The following is a 12674-nucleotide window of genomic DNA, read 5'->3' on the forward strand; positions in this document are numbered from 1 at the left end:
CAATACGTCGAACGCGATCGACCGGTAGCTCGCAGACAGGTCCCAAGTTGATCACGAGGGGTGTAGAGGTAAAAAACAAACAAACAAACAAAACCATTTGTGTGTCTGTGTGCGTGTTATTAATATGATATATATGTATTTTTATGTTATTGCACACTGAACCTTTAGCATCCTATCAGTCTCCCTTTCGCAAAATGTATTTAAAAAAATAAATAAATAAGAAAGTGGGGCACCTTGAATTTACGGTGGCGCGTGACCTGCGTCACCGGAAGTTGCATTGCACTCAGCAGTCTGCAGGTGCAGCTTGCGATCAGAGCTGTTGCGCTATATCTTTTGTTGTTATTATTATTCTCCATAGTTTGTTTCATGCACAATTCACCGAGAGCACTGGGAAAGAATGGGAATCTGGAGGGCCGAGAGAAGCATTTTAAAACGGCACATGTGAGCTATGATAGTTCACGCGCTGCAAAAGGGAGGCTCATGCCTCTGTGTCAGGTCTCTACAAAGGTAGGCAGTGATTTCCTTTTCACAAACCCTTGTGTCTCCTTTATTTTTCTGTTTTGTTCATCTTAGGGCCCGTTATGGCTGTTGCTCATTCTGGCATGCGTGTCTAAGCACGTGCGTATGCACGCATGTGCGGTCATGGGTCCATCGCGGGAGGTTGGTTGATCGAAAAGTAGATCTTCGGTCAAAAAAGGTTGGGCACGCCTGGTCTACACATTTAGTCGTTTCATGCACGAGTCCAGGAGTGGGCAATTGTGACGCATGAGATATTAGAATACCTGTGAAGGGTCATGCCAACATGGTAAACTCAACTTTTTTGTGTGTTTTGAATTCAGAAAGTGTTCAAGTGGCTTGTTTTATTTAATAAGCTGCTACCTGTTTGGATATGTTTTGTTTTTATGATTAGGGAATGCTCATTTTAAACTGGTACGCATAAAATATTAGCCGTTCCTCGTTGGGACTACAAAATAGGTAGATGTGTCGGAATTTAATATTGTTGACAGCAATGCATAATGACGACTCCAATGTATCCAAATACGTACAGTCTATGAAACTATTCATGTGCAAATTAAGACCAATCCCACTGGCCTTCTTCCCTCCACTGTGCAGGAAATGGTGATAACGTGAGGACAACTGTTGGCATTTTTGTCATCCCAAAAAAATGAAAATGTCACCAAGTTGACAAGAATGAAGATGTGTTATAGCTGTTGCTTGCTGCCTTTCTTGTACTGTCATCCAAATATGCACATCCATAATAAAAGCACCACATAATTTACGTTTTCTATTGACTTTATGGTAACTATGAGAGCTGAGGGCAGAAGCGAGACAGCCCGGATGTTGCAAGCGGCCCGTACTTTGCTAAGTTTTGCACTAGGGCTGTAGACCACAAAAGTTGGTCGGAACAAAAATGTATTCCTCAAAACTATTAATCAATTACAGTAATTGGTTTTATTTATTTTTTTATTGCGAAACCTAGAACTGACATTTGTTGTAGCAGGTATTTTCGGCATATAGTTCCTTCTGGCCACCACTGCATCACAATGTCTAAGGTAGAATGAAAGTCTTGTTCGTGACAGACAGTGCACTTGTCTGTTTTCCAATCCTCCAAGATGAATTAAAAACTTGAGACTGACAGCAGCTCTTGTGGTTTCTCACTGACCGATCATCATAATAAATACATAAATTTGGCTTTTTCTGTTGTTCCTGGTAGAACAATTGTTTTAATTCTGCTGGCAACTTTGTTTTTTTGTTTGTTTGTTTGTTTTGCCGGGTGATAACAAGAATCCCCCTCCTGACATTTTGCTCAAAGCCAACAGTGGGAACCCTGCTGAATTTATTGCATACATTCCATTTTTCCCCATGAACGTGTGTGTAAGTGTATGCATGCGTGTGTGTGTTCACATGCATGGTAACTACGTAAAATGCACCTGTTGTAATCATTGGGAGAGATTTGAATGAAGTCCATTGTTTTAAACTACATTCACACAAATGTTTGATCTCTTTTACTAGTGCCTCTAAGTCCGAATTATCGCACTTGGAAAATGACAGTAACTTGTGATTGTCCTCTTCTCCTATAGAACAAAAAAGAAAAAAAGTGTGTTTCCAAGGTTGAGTTTTTCTTCCTTGACCACACCTGACTTTACTCAGATCAGTACTTAGTCAGCAACCAGGGCCGTATTAAACATTCCTCATTCCATTTGTCTCATTTAAGAAATGTATCACGTTGGCTTTATCTGACGCATGGCATTTCAATGCAGTGATTGTCCTGTTCCATGTTTCTTTCTCTGTGTGATAAGCACAGAAAAACCTACTTTCTCGATGTGGCCAGGGAACAGGTGACATTAAATTGCAACGGCTTTCCTTGGGAAGAGGTAACATTTCTCCACATTCAATGCAGAATTATTTCACTAACATGAGAATGAAGACTTACCCCCACACAGGAAGGAATAATATTTCTCAAAGGATCACAGGATAATATTTGTAAATCATGGATTTTTGTTGTTGTTGTTGTTGTGTGCCCTTGAACACTTGTTTTGTTCTATGAAGCGTGATGTTAAATATCGTTTAAGTGAACTTGAGCAGTAAATCCTGTGATATAGTCATTAGCGGACCCGCCTGGATGCCCCCCTCTCATATTGTGATCGGATTCGTGTCAATTGCCCCGGGAATAGTCGGAGTTCTTTTATTTGGAGACCTATTATTATGAAGCTGACACCTTTTATTGGCCTCAAATCTTGAGTTTTCTCTGATTGTCCTGTTAGTTGTGAATGGTAGATGATGGATATTCCGAAAATATTTTGATACCAAGTTCATTATTAATCACATGGAATCCGTTTTTCCTAGAATTGAGCATCTGTTGCAATCAAATAGCCTTTAGGAACTTACCATGGGGGAAAAAAAGTTGATCTGATGTCGAAATAGATTTTTTTTAAAAACATAATAATAAAATGGAAAAAATTCCACATCAAATCACTCCCCATCTTGAGTTTTGTTGATGCATGACGGACAAGCGACAAGTCTCTTCATCTGAATGTCACATGCTAACATGTGTAAATGCAGTTTACATGTTCTCCCCGTGCTTGTGTAGGTTTTTGCCAGTGTGCTAGATTAATCGAAGGCTGTGAATTTCCCATTGTTGAATGTGAGTACATATAGCTGTTTTCTTTGTTTCCTGCAATCGACTGGCTACCGGTACAAATTGTACAGCCCCCCTCACCCATAGTCAGCTGGTCTAGGCTCCAGCGACCTCAATTGAGAACAAGAAGTATCTGTCATGAATAAGGTGGGTGCACATTCTAAGACTAAAAATAATTTGTTGTGGAAAAACATGCAAACCTGAAAGCATCACCCTTAACCAGTGTAGTGGTTAACATAAAAAGAGAAATGAATGCTTGTGGCATCTGAGGTGAGTCACAAGACTGATGTAGCTGATGTATTATACTGGTCAACAGCAAATTTTAATCAGAGATGGCTATGCATCTGTATTCTGAATGCTGATTTTAAAATGTCTTTACTTTTTTGTCTAGCGCATCAGGTTTATGAGATTTTTTTTTTGTTTGTTTGTTTTTTGCTACAACTGTAGGTGCCAATTTAATATTGGTCGATTTTTTTGTGACGTGCTCCATATGCTGTGTAGTCTTGATATGTTCAATTGGCATGTTTCATATCCAAGTTGACATAATTGTCATTATTATATTTTGCAGATGTTAGATTCCATTTGTTTTAAATATGCCCTAGTATGTTAGAATACTTCTTTAATAAATCGAAAATACAAAGAAGTCCCTGTCCAGTCTCAGCCTCAAAGGTGTTATGTCTTTGCGGAATAGCACCGATAAGGACGTTTTAGAACAAACTTTCACCTGATAGGCGGGGGGGAATTGGGGCAGATTTGGAATCCGCTCGAAAAAAATATACAGTATATTTTTTGATTTGTTGACCAGTGTTTAATGTCAACCGCTGTATCATATTGAGCAGCCAGACAGACATATCTACCACTTCTCTATGCCAAAAATAAGTTCATTTTCCCGCGTTACTCGTTGCAATTACTTGATATGCTAATACAGTGGCCCAAAAAAAAAAAGCAAAATGTGCTTGTGGTGGAAATCCTTTGATACAGTCAAGACGCTGCAGTCTCACAAGATGTCCTGCTCATGTTAAAATTGTATTTCCACTCAATTTGAGCAATATATCTTTTGTGTGTGTGGGAGGGTGCTGTAAAATGAAATGTTCTGAAGAATTCCAGTGGTTGAAAATAACTGTACAGTCGGTGGTTTTCTGACTTTGTCAACACACAGCTCTCCTCTTCGAGACAAACTCCGTAACTGTCATTGACTTACAATATCCCCCCCCCCCTCATCGACTTCAGTTCCTTCTCTCAAGCTCATCTCTCAGGCTTGCCATCTGTCGTTTGTACTGTTCCCCCTTCTCTTGTGCTCTGTCCAAGCTCGTTCTCCCTGTTCTTCCCCAGAGCCATTGGAGGAGCACCATGTGGCCCAGTTGTTGAGTCGGTTCTCCACAGAACTTAGTCTGGGCTGCCACCTCTCTCTCGACGTTGCACTCACCCACCATCTCCACCAGTGCTCCTACCACCTCCGTCTCTTCCGAAACTGGCTTATCTCTGGCCAGGACCCCATAGAGTACCTTCATGGTTAGCCCGCGGTCCACCCTAAATGCCCAATCTCATGCCTTGTCCGACCACTGCACACGGTGTCGTCTTGGACTGTGCTTGGCCTGTGGTGGACTCGTGTTTTGCCCCTTGGTGTTTATGCATGCTTGCCTGCTTCTGTGGCTATGCAGACTGCAAGCTGGCTTGGTGCACATAAAGTCTTTTGTCCTTCCCCACCTCTGGTAAACTCTAGACAGATAATCTGCCTCCATGACTTGATTGGAGGCAAAGACCATGAATCTTGCAAGGAAACAAGTGTTTTCGTAGCTTACATACATTTTGAAAATAACAAAAATATTTTCCTTCACCTATTTGTATTTTATTCATTTGCCTACTTCAATTATACTTACACAACATGATAATGCAAGGTTAACACTATTAAAATTAGAAACCCAGTAATCGTAGTCGTAGAATCATAAGTATGAAAATTTCCATGAATTTGAAATAAACATCTAACAACCTGCATCTTGCCTGGCCAAAACACATTTTACAATCCAATACTATTCAATTGAAATATGTGGTAATTACCGTATTTTCCGCGCTATAAGGCACTTAGGAGTATAAGGCGCACCTTCAATGAATGGCCTATTTTAAAACCGTTTTCATTTATAGAGTGCACCGCGTTGTAAGGCGCATAGAATAGAAGCTACAATAGGGGCTGCGGGTGCATTATGCATCCACTAGATGGAGCTATGCTAAAGGAAATACAATACAAAACAGCTTTATTTATATAGCGCTTTCAGAACCGCTGCAGCTGTAACAAAGTCCTTTAAAATGCTGCTAAATCCGAATATTGATCCATATATAAGGCGCATTGGATAATGAGGCGCACTGTCGACTTTTGAGAAAATTGAATGCTTTTAGGTGCGTCTTATAGTGTGAAAAATACGGTAGCTTTATTCAGTCTTACAGTCAGACAACTAAGAGTATGATGAAAAGCTCCATACAAATAAAATATCACAAGAGTGAATGCATCACATGGATTCTATAAGGGGCAGCATGCGGTACTTGCAAACTCCACCCTACCCAATAGCCTACCTACAGTACAACCCCATTCAATGGTTGTGATGACGATTCGGGGATCTTTAACAGTGACTCCTAATAAGTAAGATATTAACATTATTCTGCATTCAAGTTCATTTTGAAATGTCATTAAATCCGAATATCTAACTTTTTGTGAGATGCACGTGGATGTAGACATGGGGACAAAATTGTTGGTGCTCCTCTGTTAATAAAATAAAAACCCATAGTGGTCACAGAATTAACTTGAATTTGACAAAAGTATGTAAATTAACCACTGAAAATCAAGCGTTGCTTTTTAAATGTGGTTATACATAATTATTTTTTAACAAATAAAATAAAACTCATGTAATGAGCCTGGACAAAAATGAAGGTACCTCTCGTAAACATTTTAAGATCTTTTTGAAGTGATGGCTTCAAAAGGTGGCGCAACACAACATGATGGGAATCATCATTTTTGTCCAGGCTAGTTTCATGAGGATTTATTGTTTGTTTGTTCTTTAATAATTTTTTTTAACCACAAGTCGAAAGCATTTCCTGTTTTTCATTAAATGTTTATTAATTATTACTTTGTTAGGTTCAAGTTATTTCTGTGGCCAATGTTGGATTTTCTTTCTTTTTTTTTTTTTTAAATAGACCAGTGCTTCCATCCATGCGTGTTAAGAAGAACAATCATATTTATTTATTTATTGTCATGTGCATGAAATTTGACATCTGCATTTGACCCATCACAGCGACCACAGACTGTTAGTGGCACACACTGTAGTAGAGGGCTGCTTAAGTGCCCAAAGGAGCTTTGGGTATCTGTGGCTTGCTCAAAGGCACCGCAGCAATGTGTCTGAGGATGGTCTTGAATCGCGGTCCCCCACGGCAGCAGGTGACAATTGTAACTTTTGAAGTGTGTGTGTGTCTCTCTCTCTCTCTTTCTTCATATATATATACAGTATATATAATTAGCCAGTATTTTTTCAATATTAGCAAGGTGCATTGTTGCTCTCATTGTAAGTTGTGCTCTCCACTGCTGTACCAGTCATGTGACCCACAGTAAAACAGTCTCAACGTGTTTCATTGCCATTATTTTTCTCTAAGGCAGGTATTTAACTCGTTTTGTTTTGTTTTGTTTTGTTTTGTTTTAATCCATCAGGCTGACCCAGCAGCTCATAGAAACATTAAACAGAGTGGCATTGTATTGTTTGATTGTCGATACTTTGCTACAATAAATTCCAGAGAACTCGGTGGCATGCTCTGCCAGTTTATTTTATCAAGACCACAACCTCATTTGCCTTTATCTTGATTTGAAGGAAGCATTTTTCGCGTAAATTAAACCAACATGACCCATTACTATACCATAACAAGCATGATTTGATTGTTTTCTCAATTACTCCGCGTTTGTGCATTTTTCACAGTCATCCTCTGAGCAGCTCTGGTGACGTGTGGCTTGGTTGTCCACTAACAGCAGTTAAACTGACTGATAACATGAGTCGCGTCTGATGCTGCTGCAGCTGCTGTGTGCGGCTGGACTCAAACGCGTGTGGAAAGGCTAACTAATAAGGCTGTTGTTGTTGGATTTAAACTCATGGCGCAATCTCGTGTTGCCATCCAGCATGGATTTTGAATCTTAGCTGTGTGGAAATGAAAGGGCGAATGTAGTAGCAGTTCACATGTTCTGCTCTGTTGCGAAGAAAGATGGATTTTGAGTTTTAATTGAATGGGAAGTGTTGACCTGCTGTCTCATGCGTCAGTTGCCGTGGTTCAATCTAGCAGCTCATCTGGCCACCCAGAGCAACCAAGAGCTGACATTGTATGTCTCTGTGTACCATCTCTCTCCTCTACCACAGGCTTTGATGGCTGCTCCATGGTACCCTCCATCTATCCTCTGGAAACACTGCACAACTCGTTGTCACTCAAACAGGTCAATGAGTTCCTCACGAGTGTGTGTGAGAGTGCCGGAGATCCACATACAAGGACCTCCAGAGGTTCGCCACTTCACTCCATATAAATCGGCGCTATTGTAAGTATTTGGGAAGAATCGTCAGCTCTTCATCTTTGGTCTTTTGTCTTCGCAGCGCTGTCAGCCATGTTTGGTGCACACAACCATCCATCAGGGGATGGTTCGTATATCCCCCACAGAGTCCTCTCCTCGTCCATGTCTCTGAGGTCTCGGTCAGACAAACCCCCATGGTGTGAGTATTAAACTTCACTTGACATGATTATTGTTATACTGAACTATAGTTTTTGTGAGAAGAAGTGTTCCGTGGGCTTTGTCATGTACATTGTGGCTGACTTCAGTTCGCCTTCAATATATATGATACATGGTGACAAAGCCGCATGGAGAATGCAATATACCGTATTTTCCGCACTAGAAGGCGCACCTAAAAGCCTTCCATTTTCTTAAAAGCTCACAGCGCCTTAAAACCAGTTGCGCCTTGTGTATGGTTATTGCGGTAATATGTCGACCCCAAAATGGCTCCTTGCTAGAGACATGCTTACAACGCAGAGTTCAAACTTAAGGGGTTACGCAGTTGAACGCGGAAATAGATCAGCGGCAAGTGAGTTCAATGTTAACGAGTCAATGTTCTAACTTGCTGTTTGTTAAGTGAACTGTGTCGCTGCTTTATTAAATAAGTTTTACTAACATTTGATCGTTCTGGAGCAATGGCACTCAACAGCTAAGCTATCTTAGCTGTTGTCTCTTCTTCAAGGCTTCTTCAATCTGTGACGTGGGTTGCGTCGGCCAGCGCTGATTGGTTGAACCACGTGCGTACGTGCTCACGCTCACGTGTGCACAGCAGAGAGCAGCGACCTATGGACTGCTGAGGCGCGCTTCACTCGAGTGGTGTTGCTAAAGTTCTGTTGGCGCATACCGCCATCTCGTGGATGCATTGTAGATTGCGTCTCATAGTGCGGTGCGTCCAATTTATTTAAAAAATTACAAAATAGGCCACTCATTGAAGGTGCGCTTCATAATCCAGTGTGCCTTTTAGTGTGGAAAATATGACCTTAGGTTTACGAGTTAGGGCTGTCACTATGGAATCATTTTTGAATCGATGATCCAAATGACTCTCCATCAAATATTGGAGAAATCCCCTCCCAAGAATCGGGGTCAACACATCTTAGCACAAAATTGCTGATAAAAACGGTGGGGGGGGGGTGAAGATTCAGCCAGAGTACGGTGCATCGGCGCTCTCCTGGAGCAGCGAGCGCATCTCGGGCATGTCAGTCGGGTACGTCAGTCGAAGTAACGAGCGTTACGTCCCACTGGCACGGCTGTTAAGAACACATCTTGGCGGCCGTGAGTTAGCCCATGACCAGCTGGCGCAAACATCAACACGTTGGCCTGCTATTTATTTTTTCTTTATTTCGTGTACACATTTTCAAACAATTCACGTCACTTCAACTCACGCACAGACTAGGTCTCTGCTGAGCCCACAAGAGACATGGAGTTAAGGGGTGGAATTTGCTAGGAGGTTACTCTGCTCTTCTGTTTTGACACTGTTTCTACTTGAGATGTCGCCACCCTTCCTATTAATTTGTCATTCCTCATTGCTTCCCAACAACCGTTGTTGTCATAAACATCGTTTCCACTTTTGATGTGTTGCAGCTCCTCACGTTATCTATCGAGCACCTTAAATACCACCACAGCTACATATAGGGCTATACATAAAGCAAAAATCGAACATATCAACACAAAGACAGTTAAAGAACCAAAACAATGCTGAGTCTCATGCTGAGCCAGAGAATAAAAATAAGTTTGAAGGGTTGACTCAAGAGGGTGCTTGCCTAACATTCAACGCAACGTTGCAATTCACAGTTTTGTCCTATCGTAATTTCTGCTTTGTTTCCTCTCCTATGTCTACAGACAGCAGCGGTCCATCCAGTACCGTATCCAGCGCTGGCCCATCTTCCCCCACTACGGCGGACACCTCCCCACGTTTCAGTTTCAGTGATAAAATCTCTCTCACTCCGCAGAGTAGTGAGGAAACCCATTCCTCTCAAAACCTCCCTTCCCAGCCGGCACCTCCACTGGCATCACAAGTTCTTGACCCAAATTTCTCCGCTGTTTCAAACCCGTCTGAAGTACCACAGACTCCAAATAACTCACCAGAGGATGACGGTGAGCAATGCCACATCGCTGATCGCCAATCTGATGATCCCGAACACACGCAGGAAGGCCAAGAGACTTGTTCAGCCTCGGACCTTTCCAGCGGTGGAGTTGGAGACGTTGGTTTGAGGCCCCCCTGCTCCCCACTAGCCGAGCTCTCTCTCGGTCGCATGGAAGGCTTCTGCCTCCCGAGCTCGCTGCCTGTGCTGCTGGAGCTCAGAGAGAGCAGCAGCGAGGCGGGTTCCAGCTCCCAGACGCCCATGTCTCCTGAAGGACACGACGAGTTCTTTGACACCCAGGAGTCGGTGGACTTGTGGATGGACAGTACCGAGAGTCCTCTGGAGTCTGAGATGCCTCTTGAGGTCACGACAGACCTCCCAGCAGAACCTTGATGCCACAAAGATGAACAAGAAACTACCACGGATATGAATTTAATTGTTCAGCTCGTATGGCCGGGTACTGGGCAGAATACCGGGTCCCTCCTCTGTCTCGTAAACTCTGTGGTGATGTCAGTGCTGCTCATTACCCATAAAGACACGCTGACATGAGCCCAATCTTAACAAACTACTGGACCAGTCCATCAGAGGTAACCTGATATATAAATATAAATGTTTTAAATAACATCGTTGTGTGTGGACCGGTAGCTCAGTGCTCCACTCTGCTTTCCAGTAAGTCAATCATGTCAACTTGGTGGTTGGAAGGTAAGCACTGACAATGCAGCTTTTCCTTCATGCTTATACAGTGGTACAGTGACTTGCGAGTGCACCAGCTTTGTCAATCTTTTTTTTTTGTTTTGTTTTATTTTGTTAGGTGTTGTAAAGCAAAATTTGAGGTTTGGTCATCCTGCGTCTCACAATATAATCAAAGATACGAGTAAGGTTACAAGCTAAGTCGTGGAACGAATTACATTCATAGGTCAGGGTACCACTTTCTCCCAAAGGGTATCCATAAAGACAACTAAGAATAAGTCTTACCTGTTACTGTTCATGTTTCATACCAGGTCAGATGTGCTAGCTCCTCCTAAAAACAATACTGACGTTGACTCCTCAATGAAACGCCCGCCTGACCTGACGCTGTTTTTTTTTGTCGCCTGTCCAGAGCCGCCTATAAAGTGGAGATATGTGTACAGCACTGCTAACTGCCAAAGTCTTTAATGCCATTCAAGTTTCCTGTTAGAAAAGAAATATTTATTTTGACAAAGCATTTTGGGGAGATGGGTATTTTCAATCATGGTCGTACTGTTCGTGATGAGAGCACACCGGTGTTGGGGCAACTTTTCAAAATGACTACTATACTCAAAGGCTACATTTTACTTTTGAAGTCGCTTTTATTGTGGTAAGCACTTATGTAGCAGGCATGTAGAGAACTGACTCCACATGTGCTCGGGAGCTCTTCAGATCGACGATGAAGCTCATGTGCCACTTTTATCTGTGATCCTACACTGCAAGATGCCACGAGTGACTTGTTGCAAATGTCCAATCATCTTGTCGGTGTGCACTGGGATAATAATGGCACCATAGAGAATGGATGTGTGCTGTTTTTTGCTATAGTGCAGAGGTTGCTTTTTTTTCCTTCATTAACACTGTTGAATTCTAAGTGGTAAACAGTCTGCCTCCTCCCTGTACGCGGATTAAGACAGAATGATAATAAATGTCAACAATCTTGGTTCAGGAGAGTACCGTAAATCATTTTCAGTTTGAGTGATCTGATCTAAAAAACTGGTTCCTTGAAGCAGATGTTTTGACTCATGATTTTTTTTTTTTAGGAAACATGCAATTCTTTCACAATACTAAACAGTTCCCACGTCTTGATACCATGTCTCAAACATGCGTTTGTCCAAATACCCCAAGGATCAAGAATCACAGCACACCTTTTGTATCGTAATAGTTAACTGTACCGTTCATCTGTAGTCGTTTCATCTTGATTTATATTCGTTTGAAGCTTCAAGTATTTAGTGGCAAATAGTGTAAAACATGGATTCATTTACAGTATTTGTGTTAAAATGGATGTGCATTGAATTGTTTTACCAGTGAGGTGGCAGTAGCGTTTAATGTTGGATATTGAAATGATAGATAGTGATATTTAATATGCATTTGAGCTGGACAAGAAGACGAGGCTCAATCTAACACTACACCCGACGGTCCTCATTGAAGTGAACGTAGTGTTTGCTGCCCCCGCTTCCCTACCTTGGATAAGGAGAAGAAAGTAGAAGGATGGATGTACTGAAATGGAGTAGAGTCGAAAACAACATTTTTGTGGCAGTCATTTTGAAACTTCTCCTTATTTGTAATTCAAAACTGGCTCAAGTGGATAACTGGCATCTAGGAGGGTTTTGTTTTTGTTTTTTGTCCTGTACTAATTGGGTCAGATATCATCGATTATACTGGGAACAATTCGAAAAACCGATGAACAAACTACGTGATGAAGAAATACTGATCAGTTTTGGAGTCCGCATCCAAAAATTTGTTAAAAACAGCTGTCCGAGCTAACTTTAAAAAATTGTTCCCCTGTGTTATAAACGTTGCCTAGTGTTGGGTAAACAAGTGTCCGATGTCGAGAAAATTTGACATTACCAAGTGAAAGAAAAAAACAATTCTGCTAAACAATTCCTCTAACGTATCATCCGACCTGAGAGGTTGGTTTCCCACCATTACAACTTTTCATGCTAACAGTTAGGCAGGGGTGTTAAACTCATTTTTTTCGCAGGCCACATTGTAGTCACAGTTTCCCTCGGAGGGCCATTATGACTGTGAAACTGTTTAAATGTTGAATCACTTCCTCATGTTATTCCACATAAGGTACACAATAGATTTTGAAATCAAAAGTCAAGGAGAGTCATTTGTTCCCCTGTTGTTCAAGCTTCTGTAATAATTCAAAAGAAGA

At 41.6% G+C, this 12674-nt stretch overlaps 1 protein-coding gene across 6 annotated transcripts in view; it reads left to right on the forward strand.

The window, feature by feature from the left end:
* The window catches only part of ppip5k1a (diphosphoinositol pentakisphosphate kinase 1a), a 58557-nt gene extending 47093 nt beyond the window's left edge, over positions 1–11464 (forward strand). For 5 of the 6 annotated variants that reach the window (XM_086106300.1, XM_086106303.1, XM_086106301.1 and 2 more), the window contains 3 exons: positions 7528–7665; positions 7756–7872; positions 9549–11464. In XM_086106300.1, the coding sequence (XP_085962426.1) occupies positions 7528–7665; positions 7756–7872; positions 9549–10183 (890 nt within the window). In that variant the 3' untranslated portion in view covers positions 10184–11464. Of the gene's footprint in view, positions 1–4471; positions 4652–7527; positions 7666–7755; positions 7873–9548 lie in introns of all 6 variants that reach the window. The other variant, XM_086106306.1, reaches the window with a different exon arrangement.
* The last annotated feature ends 1210 nt before the right edge of the window (positions 11465–12674 follow it).

This window comes from Hippocampus guttulatus, chromosome 3 (assembly GCF_054856545.1).
Source record: "Hippocampus guttulatus isolate MCC_2025c chromosome 3, RoL_Hgut_1.0, whole genome shotgun sequence".
NCBI classification, from domain to species: Eukaryota; Metazoa; Chordata; class Actinopteri; order Syngnathiformes; family Syngnathidae; genus Hippocampus; species Hippocampus guttulatus.